Source organism: Monopterus albus, unplaced genomic scaffold (genome assembly GCF_001952655.1).
Source record: "Monopterus albus unplaced genomic scaffold, M_albus_1.0 scaffold151.1, whole genome shotgun sequence".
NCBI lineage: Eukaryota > Metazoa > Chordata > Actinopteri > Synbranchiformes > Synbranchidae > Monopterus > Monopterus albus.
Window position 1 is genome coordinate 3063 of NW_018128031.1, and position 10863 is coordinate 13925.

Sequence of the window (10863 nt, forward strand, 5' to 3'; positions counted from 1 at the left end):
AGATAAGTCAGAAAACACAGAAAAGCATACCATGGGCTCTGAGTAGTCTGTGTTAACAAACAAATTAGTCTACCATTTTCACACCACTGCAAATTTGATCAGCTGTCCCATGGTATAAATTATAAATGATGTCTGACAAAAAAACTGCAAATTGCATGAGTTGCACATATGGATTCAAAAGGCTGGGCAAGCAACTGCTGCCAGTCATTGTGAATGAGTCCTGGCTCTGCAGTCCTGTGCCCCCCATGGAGCTTGACAAATTAAAAAGTGCCCAATTACAGAAGTATCTGCATAAAGTTGATGAAAATTCAACTTGATGCAAATATCCTCTGATGCGGTGCGAGTGTCAGTCAGGTGAGAGCCAATCACAATCATCCCGATTCCAATGGAAACCAAAACACAGACCTGCTCGCTGCTCCACTCTGTTCCAAGGGAATTTTAAACAAAACAGAGAAAAAATAATGTTGTAGTATTCTCTGGCTTCCCAGTTCCCTACAATATGTGTCTAAGGAGTTATTGTAATATAAAGTTAAGGTTAGAAATTTACACACACCTTAGCTAAATGCAATAACCTTTTTACAGTTTGGAACATTTCAATATATTTTCCCTGTTAGTTCAGTTAGTCCAACTACGTACTTTCTCTGATTATGTGAAATTTCAGAATAGCTGTGAGAATTTGTTACTTCAGCATTATTTATCACATTCTCGGAGGGTCAAAAGTTTATACACACTAATGTAAGATTGGATTCTTATAGGCTCTAGTTACTTTATAAGGTTTAGTTACTTTTCCATACCTTTAGTTCCCTTTAGTTATGCTGCATAACTCTAGTTTCCTTTAGTTACTTTTCAGTTCTTCATTCTCTTTTAGTTACTTTTCATACCTTTATTTTCCTTGTTTATATATATATGTTACAACTGTATTGATGATTGTCTAGAACTACTGAGCTTTGGTTACTTTTAATACATTTATTTTCCTTGCTTATATATCTTACAATTGTATGGATGAGAGTCAAGTGATACTGAAGCAGAAACTGCCTGCTTTAACTTCTGTGTAGACATAGTGTTTGTACCTTCAGGTAACCAGACAGCCTATTTTACATTTTAACAAAGACCTGTTGGCCTGTTTTGCACCTTCACCTAGACCCACTTAGCATATTCCAAGTTCTGATTTGTCATGGAGTGTCCTGCAGAGACAGGGGGCCCACAACCTGAGATGACCACCTGGCCAGTTTAGCATACTTATTAGCATCACCCACACGGGGAGCCTGCAACCCAGACAACCCGCTATTCAATGTCCATGGATCAAAGAAACACACACACCTGGTTTAGATCACATTTCAGCAAGCAGGCGCAGGCAAGGGTAGACCAACTCACACCAAATGGCCAACAGGATTACGAAGTGTGAAATGTTGTCCAGGGCGGAGCAGCCCAAGAAGATAAAAGTATTGTGAAAACATAACTCAGGGTTCAGAGAACGGATCTCCTGCGGGCGCTCTGCCTCTCTGATCCCAGCCCTTTATGGCTTCACCTGTGCCCAGACTTTGAGTAAACATCCTGTTGATTTTAAACAGTCCTCTCCTGCCTTCACTTCTCACGCGTCTAACAAAAGAATTGGGTTATTTCTAACACTAACATTTGATGGCATTGCCCTTAAGCTATCTAACTTGAATCAAACACTTGGTATAGCCTTTCACAAGCTTTGCACGACACCGTTGGAATTTCAGCCCAGTGCTCCTGGCAGAACTCCTGCAGCTGAGTCATGTTTGTGGGCCTCCTTGCACAAACCCGCTGTTTCAGTTCTGCTCACAAATTTTCTATTGGATTAAGATCACAGCTTTGATGTGCCTCTTGCAGCATAACAACCCTGCAACATGACACTGCCACCTCTGAGCTTCATGGTTAGGATGGTATTCTTTGGGTTACAAGCCTCACCCTTTTTCCTTAAGATATTGATCATCATGGCTTAATAGTTCTATTTTTGTCTCCCCTGACCAGAGAACATTCCTCCAAAAGTTAAGATCTTCAGAGTGCTCATCTGCAAACTGTAGTGTTGATTGTCAGTTCTGGAGTAGTGACTTCGTCCTTGGGGGATCAGTCTTTCAGGTTATGATGATACAGCACTCTTTTTAGTGTGCATATCAATATCTTTGTACCAGTTACTTCTAACATCTTTACCAGTTCCTTAACTTTTGTCCTGGGATGCTTTTGAATCTTCTGCACCAAAATAGAGTCATCTCTAGGAGTCAGTACACAGCTCCTTCCTGAACATTGCGATTGCTGTGTGTCATGTGGTCACTTATGACTGTGTACTGTTGTTACTACACACGAATGTGATACCTTCAAATATTTGGAAATTTCTCCCAAGGATGTCCATAATGTTTTTTTCCTAAGGTCTTGGCTGATTTCTTCAGATTTTCCCATGATAACGAGCAAAAGGACACCATGATACACCCCCAACTGACTCCCAATGACAATTAGTCAATCTCAAGCTACTGGTTGTTATATACCACTGAAGTTAAAAGTTTAGCTGAAGTTAAAACTGATTTTTTTTTAGCCACTCAGAGATGTCATGCTAATAAACTTAGTTTTAAGTCATTAAAACTGATTTTTTTTAGCCACTCAGAGATGTCATGCTAATAAACGTTTTGGCATGCATGTTAAGTAATTTTTCCAACAGTTGTTTACGGATTATTTCACTTATAATTCACTATATCACAACTCCAGTGGGTCAGAATTTTAAATACACTCAGCTGACTGTGCCTTTAAACAGCTGGGAAAATTCCAGAAAATGTTGCCATGGCTTTAGAAGTTTCTGATGGGCTAATTGACATCATCTGAGTCAACAGGAGGTGCAGCTGTGGATGGATTTTAGGGCCTACCTTCAAAACCAGTACCTTTTTGTTTGACATCATGGGAAAATCAAAAGAAATCAGCCAAGGCCACAGAAAGAAAAAACTATAGACCTCCAAACTATGCGACAAACAATACTATGCACATATAAACACCATGGGACAACGCAGCCATCATACCACTAAAGAAGGAGATGTGTTCTATCTCCTAGAGGTGAATGTACTTTGGTCAGAAAAGTGCAAATAAGTCCCAGAACAACAGCAAAGGACCTTGTGACAAGACTGGAGGAAACCATTACCAAAGTCTCTATATCCACAGTAAAATGAGTCCTATAGCAAGAAGAAGCCACTGTTCCATAAAAAGGCAGACTACAGTTTGCAGCTGCACATGAGGACAAAGATCTGACTTTTTGGAGAAATATCCTCTGGTCTGATGAAACAAAAACTGAACTGTTTGGCCATAATGACCATTGCTATGTCTGGAGGAAAAAGGGGGAGGCTTGCAAGCTACAGAACACCATCCCAACAGTGAAGCACAGGGTTGGCAGCATCACAAAATAGATGGCATCATGATTATGTGGTTTTATTGAAGGAATGTCTCAAGACATCAGCCAAGAAGTTAAAGCTTGGTCACAAATGGTTTTTCCAAATGGCCAATAACCCCAAACAGATTTCCAAAGTTGTGTCAAAATGGCTCAAGGGCCTCAAAGTCAAGGTACTGGAGTGGCCATCACAAAGCCCTGACCTCAATCCAATAGAAAATTTGTGTGAAGAACTGAAAAAGTGTGTGTGAGCAAGGAGGCCGCTAATTGTGTTGCCTCCACCAGTTGTGTCAGGAGGAATGGGCTGAAATTCCACCAGCTTATTGGATAAGGATAATCACTTTATTTGGACAAGTATGCTACACACAAGGAATTTGTTTCTGGTACAGAACCGAGGCAGCCATCTGTGGCGCCAACCCACACCAATGGCTCTAACCATTGGGTCAACTTGGGGTTCAGTGTCTTGCCCAAGGACACTTTGACATGTGGATTTACAGGGACCCTTCGATCCTCCAACCCTCTAGTTGGGAGACGACCACCCTACCCACTGAACCACAGTCACCCACTTGTAAGAAGCTTGTGGAAGGCATCCCGAAATGTCTGACCCACGTTAAACAATTTAAAGGCAATGCTACCAAATACTGACTGAGTGTATGTAAACTTCTGACCCACTGGGAATGTGACGAAAGAAACAAAAACTGAAATAAATCTTTTTGTCTACTATAATTCTGACATCTCACATTCTTAAAATAAAGCAGTGATGATAACTGACCTAAGACAGGGAATGTTTATAGAATTAAATACCAGGAGTTGTGGAAGTTATATGTAACTGGCTGAGGTGTATGGAAACTGTTTAAAGAGACAATGGACTTGCTGTATTTAAACTTTTGATACAATGGAATTCTGCCACTGTGAATTAAAATTCAAATAAATTTGTCTCTGATGAACTATGAGAACATTACTTTTGTTCCTGCCTAAGTAGGTAGCCTAACCTGACTTGCTAAACATGTATGGTAACATGACGTTTCTGGAATGGTGACTTTGTTTCTGTTTTAATGTCTTAAAAGTGTATGTAAAAATCTGTCTTAAAATGCAAAAAAGAATGATGTGGGGAAACTAATCGCTGTCAGAAATAGCAGTACATAATGGTGGATACATCATAAAACACAAATGTAAATTACATGCTCAACACAACACACCAAAGATTCACCGAACGCCTGACACAGCAAACTATTTTGTCACTGTATGTGTGAATACAGTGTGAGTTTTAATTTACTTATGGAATCAGAAAAGAAAAGGCACAAGTGTGGAAAAAGGGAAAAATTATGACTTTGAACAGCCAATCAGAGAGCTCCAACTGACTCAATTCAGCCCAGTCAGTTGAATAGTCACTGGTAGGGAACAACAGGGCTGATGGTGTCATATACTCTGCAAAGCTACAGGTGACAGCAGGATATACATCAGTAAACCATGCCTCCAGTCTGATTCGTGCCAACAGCTACAAATTCACACAGTCCACCATGTCTTGAACTGTGCAACTAAATAGGTTAATAAAGTGATGACAGAAGCCACACATGTATTTTAGAGTACTGAGCAGGAAGTAATGCACAGCTTATTCTGTCATGTATGGTAACAAAAGGTGACACCAGGCCAGAGCTAAGCTCTATACTGTGCCACTGCACAAAATGACCAGAATATGCAGTACAGTACACTCAGTGGCCACTTTATGAGTTCCACCTGTACACCTGCTGGTTAATGTAAATATCTACTTAGCCAATCATGTGGCAGCAGGTCAAAGCCTGCACATGTGGTAAGGAGGTTCAGTAGCTGTTCAGACCAAAAATCACAACAGGGAAGAAATATGATATAATTTGAGATTTGATGCAAAATTCCCTAATTTGTATTTGTTAAAAAATAAAAAAATAAATTGAGCCATCTACTGTATGGTGCAAAAGACTGAGAAATAACTTATTATTGTACCTGGTAATATGGCCTTGTCACTCACTATTTCTGTTTCCATCTGCTGAAGGAAGCATATTTACTCCACATTTACTCCACTATAAAAATGTTAAATATTTCTTGCTGCTGTGTAACTGCTGTTGATGTTATTACTCACTGTGGCAGGTGAAGGTTTGGGGAAGATAACAGATTATATAATTATACAACAGAACACAGTGGCTGTTGGAGTTTTTGTCACAATGATACTGAAGTGTTCACACTCAGCAAGAGCTCACCAAAAGTCAACTCTGTGCTGTTCTGAAAAATTTGATGTATACAGTACAGAAGCGGGGTTTAGGGAGAGAAACATCAAACCCTGAAGTTTGGAGTTAGGCAGCTGAGCGCTTCAGTCATTGATTAGAGCCAGGATCATGCTGCAAAAACAAGATGGGATGAATCTGTGTTAATACAGAACAGACTTAAAGACATGAACACGTAACTGAATATCAGCAAGTCTGTAGATGCTGTTGATCCCACCTGTACAAATAAATGAAGAAGCAGAGCAGGTGGTAACCCAGTTTAATCATGGCCTCCTTCATGTGTGACTTGAGCTGACCTCGGTTGTGGATCTCAGTGGGATCAAACACACCTGTGTTTCCCATCGGAACCTTGATGTGGCTACAGGACCAGCAAATACAAAAAAGTGTAAACCCAAGAGCCTCATTGCACCATGGAGAGTAAAAAATGAACTTTGTGTCCTTACTTACAATAGACTAAACGTGTGATGTGATAAAATCTTCATCTGTCATTTTAAAAAGCATTATATAAATATACAGTGCCTTGCGAAGGTATTCGGCCCCCTTGAACTTTGCGACCTTTTGCCACATTTCAGGCTTCAAACATAAAGATATAAAACTGTAATTTTTTGTGAAGAATCAACAACAAGTGGGACACAATCATGAAGTGGAACGAAATTTATTGGATATTTCAAACTTTTTTAACAAATAAAAAACTGAAAAATTGGGCGTGCAAAATTATTCAGCCCCCTTAAGTTAATACTTGGTAGCGCCACCTTTTGCTGCGATTACAGCTGTAAGTCGCTTGGGGTATGTCTCTATCAGTTTTGCACATCGAGAGACTGAAATTTTTGCCCATGCCTCCTTGCAAAACAGCTCGAGCTCAGTGAGATTGGATGGAGAGCGTTTGTGAACAGCAGTTGTCAGTTCTTTCCACAGATTCTCGATTGGATTCAGGTCTGGACTTTGACTTGCCTCCTTCATGTGTGACTTGAGCTGACCTCGGTTGTGGATCTCAGTGGGATCAAACACACCTGTGTTTCCCATCGGAACCTTGATGTGGCTACAGGACCAGCAAATACAAAAAAGTGTAAACCCAAGAGCCTCATTGCACCATGGAGAGTAAAAAATGAACTTTGTGTCCTTACTTACAATAGACTAAACGTGTGATGTGATAAAATCTTCATCTGTCATTTTAAAAAGCATTATATAAATATATAACACTACATCCTATATTTCCTGATCTGATAGGAGTACAGGCTAATTCGGTGAATACCTGAAAGGTCTGATAATGCAGTCCTGCTCCTTCAGTGCAATGAGCTCACTCACACAGAAATAACAAAGGAATATCAGTTGCTGTATAAATGCAACAGCTATACAGTGCTGTGAAAAAGTATTTGCCTCATTCCTGTTTTTTTATTTTTTGCATTTTTGTCAGACTTAAATGTTTCAGATCATCAAACAAATTTAAATATTAGACAAACATAACCAAAGTAACCACAAAATGCAGTTTTTAGGTGATTTTATTTAAGGGGGGAAAAAAACTATGTGAACCTGCATAGCCCTATGTAAAAAAGTAATTGTTCCCTAAACCTAGTAACTGGTTGTGCCACCCTCAGCAGCAACAACTGCAATCAAGCATTTGCGATAACTGGCAATGAGTCGTTCACATCACCGTGGAGGAATTTTGACCCACTCTTCTGTGCAGAATTGTTTTAATTCAGTCACACTGGAGGGTTTTCAAGCATGAACTGCCTTTTTAAGGTCACACCACAGCATCTCAATCGGATTCAAGTCTGGACTTTGACTAGACTGTTTTGTTTTTAAGCCATTCAGAGGTGGACTTACTGGTGTGTCTTGGATCATTGTCTTGCTGCAGAACCCAAGTGCGCTTCAGCTTGAGGTCATGAACTGATGGCCGGACATTCTCCTTCAGGTTTTTTTGGTAGAAAGCAGAATTCATAATTCCATCAATCACAGCAAGTAGTCCAGGTCCTGAAACAGCAAAGCAGCCTCTGACCATCACACTACTACGACCATATTTGGCTGTTGGTATGATGTACTTTTTCTGAAATGCTGTGTTTCTTCTACGCCAGATGTAATGGGATGCACGCCTTCCGAACAGTTCAACTTTTGTCTCATCAGTCCACATAAGATTTTCCCAAAAGTCTTGGGGATTATCAAGGGCAACTGTAGTTCAGTGTGTAGAGCGGTTGTCTCCCAACCGGAGGGTTGGAGGTTTGAATCATGGTGCCAGCAGTCCACATATTGAAGTGTCCTTGGGCAAGACACTGAACCCCCAAGTTGCCCCCAATGGTTAGAGGCATTGGCGTGAATTGGCGCCGCAGATGGCTGCAGCGGTTCTGTACCGGAAACAAATTCCTTGTGTGTGTAACATACTTGGCCAAATAAAATTATTATCCTTAAGATGTTTTTTGGCAAAAGTGAGACAAGCCTTTATGACCTCATCCGCAACATCAAGACAAAAAAAACAATTGTAAACTTCAGGAAGAACCCCTCCCCTCGGCTGCCTATGACCATCAAAGGGACTGAGGTGGGGAGGCCTGACAGCCACAAGTTCCCCCAGGCCTGCAGGTGACATGTGACCTGAGCTGGTCACTGAACACAGCCGACACCATGAAGACCACAATGAAGAAAGCCAGGCAGCAGCTATACTTCATCAGGCGGCTCAGAAAAGCTGGGTTGAACCATCGCCCTCTTACCCACACTTATAGAGGACTGGTAGAGAGCATCCTCACTACTGGCATCACAGTCTGGTATGGTAACACCACACAGGCAGAGAGGAAGGCTCTTCAAAGGGTCATAATGACTGCAGAGAGAATCATTGGGACTGAACTGGCTGCTGTGGACACACTGTACACACAGCGCTGTCATAAAAGGGCAGAACACAAAATCAGAGATCCACACCACCCAGCTCACACTCTGCTCAGTCACATATACCGCACCTACAGCCTCAGGCACAGCAGAGCGGACAGTATGGAGGGCTTATACTGCCTGAAGGGGCAACGGCCTCTAAACCCCACAAGCTGTTCATCTACAGTCACATTGGGCCCAGGGTTATAGAGAAGTGGAAGATGTTCCACCCACTTGTCCCACACAGTACGGATGGATGCCAACTTGTCCTTCCTCTGCCTAGCAGGTCTTGATTCCCGATCATCAAACCTGATAACCCTGGAGAATATGCGGAAGCTCTCCAGCAACATTGTGGCTTCAAAAATCACTCTCTCAGCATGCCACAGACTTTCAGTTGACTCCCCTCTGGATCTGTAGACACCTGCAAGGATGAGGATCCCAAAGTAGGCACGCAAATATATGTGGTCCATCTCTTTCCACTGCTCCCAAAAAACACGTCTTCCCTCAAGGTTGGTCATGTCCAGAATTATTTTCTAGATTGAGTGAGGAATCAGCAGTTCAAATGATGACACTATATCATGAGCATGTGTCACAGCCACTCGTGTGGGTCCTGGTACCATCCTTATTTTGTTAGCAGCTGAACCAGGGGCTTCACCCATTGAACATGAAAACCATTCAGTCTGGCCATTCTTGGATGTAGTTGGCTGTGGGCCTCCTCCAGCAGTGGGATTTGTAGTTTCTTCTGCTGTGTGCTCTGAGTCCTCATCATCCTCAAATTCACTCTCATATTCAGAAGTTTCTTCAGTATTGTCCTGGTAAATGTGATTAACCACAGTTAATTCCAAGACATCCTCTTCTTCCCCTCCACTATCTGTCTCACTCTCTGCTAAAAATAGCTCTATGGCTTTCTGAGCAGTGTACCTTTTGCTCATGGTGCTGGACGATTGAAGATAAAATGACACACTGCAATCAAGAGCTATTTATATGTAAATATAATGTATAGCCCATGTAGATTCAGGTCAACAGCTCTTTTTCTTTTGTCAGTTTTCTTTTAGTAAAAATCTAAAAAAGGGTCAATTTGACCTGGACGCAACACAACGGTTAAATTTGATTGTATTTACATCTATTTTAAAATGTATTATAAAAATGGTATATGGTATGCATCTCTGCATTTAAAACTGGGTACTTTTGCAGACATCTAAACTTTTTCAATCTTACATGTCACTTGCTAAGTTTGCTTAACACCAGTAACACTGAAAGCAATTTTTGTCAAAGTCCTCTAATCTTGATTTACCTATTTTAATTCACCCACTCCATTGATAGAAGCTTGATAAACAATTTAGCACATGAAATTAGTCACAACTGGCTTTATTTGTACAACATAAATTAAAAATGAACTACAACAATTTCCTTTTTTGAGACATGATAGAGTTAGGATGGGGCAAAACCTTTTTTACAGCACCATATGTCTATTACCTTACAAATGGTGCAAAAGATTGGCAGTATGAACATACCGATAAAAGTTCCAGGCTGCTACAGGCAGGTTCAGGAGAAAGATGAACCAATGCATGGAGACCAACATCAGCATAGTCGAGAGACACTGGCCAACCATCTCTGGAATTACCCACTGAAACATAAAATACATAAATCAAACATTAAAAAAAATAAAATAGCAAAATACTAATAAACATTTCTATAACACTTAAAAAAAGGGAGTAAATCATCTTTAATAGCCATCATCCCAATGATTATAATAACAATAAATCAAGACAAACAAAAGATACCAAAAATAAAAGCCATCATGAATACATATACCTCACATATAAGTTCAAATATGTGAGGTATATGTACATAAATCAGTAACAATCCAGACTAACATCACTTACTTTGTTCAGTTTGGAGCAGCAGGCTCTTGCATTGATGTAATCACATTCTAAATCAGACAGGGTAATAATCTGATCTTTAAGTCAAGGCATTAATGCATTCTTCATGTTGCTGTCTTAATTCCCTGCTTCCCAGCTTTTTCATTCCACTGGATAAAACAGACTGATGACAGGCACCTTGACTGTTGAGTGGTTTCAATAGATGCTGTGTGTGTGTGTGCATATATAATATATCTACATATAGATATAGACTCCGCAAGACCTATGAAGTTCATCTCTGGTATCTGACACCTAAACAGCTGCCGGTCCTTTAATTCTTGTAAGTTGAAGGTGGGACCTCCACGGATCATACATATTTTTCCAACACATCCCACGGACACCAGATTAGATTAAGATCTGTGGAACCTAGAGACAAAGTCAACACCTTGAACCTATTGTTGCACTTCTCAAACCATTCCTGAACTATTTTTGCAGTGTGGCA

The 10863-nt window shown here is 40.6% G+C and overlaps 1 protein-coding gene across 3 annotated transcripts in view; it reads right to left on the reverse strand.

Annotated features, from left to right (window-relative positions):
• Nucleotides 1–4033: 4033 nt before the first annotated feature.
• cnih4 (cornichon family member 4) overlaps nucleotides 4034–10863 on the reverse strand; it is an 8001-nt gene continuing 1171 nt past the window's right edge. Inside the window, exons 2-6 of one of the 3 annotated variants that reach the window (XM_020614819.1) lie at nucleotides 10386–10454; nucleotides 10014–10126; nucleotides 6601–6688; nucleotides 5867–5919; nucleotides 4034–5763 (exon numbers count right to left, since the gene is read on the reverse strand). In XM_020614819.1, the coding sequence (XP_020470475.1) occupies nucleotides 5736–5763; nucleotides 5867–5919; nucleotides 6601–6688; nucleotides 10014–10126; nucleotides 10386–10454 (351 nt within the window). In that variant the 3' untranslated portion in view covers nucleotides 4034–5735. Of the gene's footprint in view, nucleotides 5764–5866; nucleotides 6008–6600; nucleotides 6689–10013; nucleotides 10127–10385; nucleotides 10455–10863 lie in introns of all 3 variants that reach the window. The other 2 variants (XM_020614821.1, XM_020614820.1) reach the window with 2 other exon arrangements.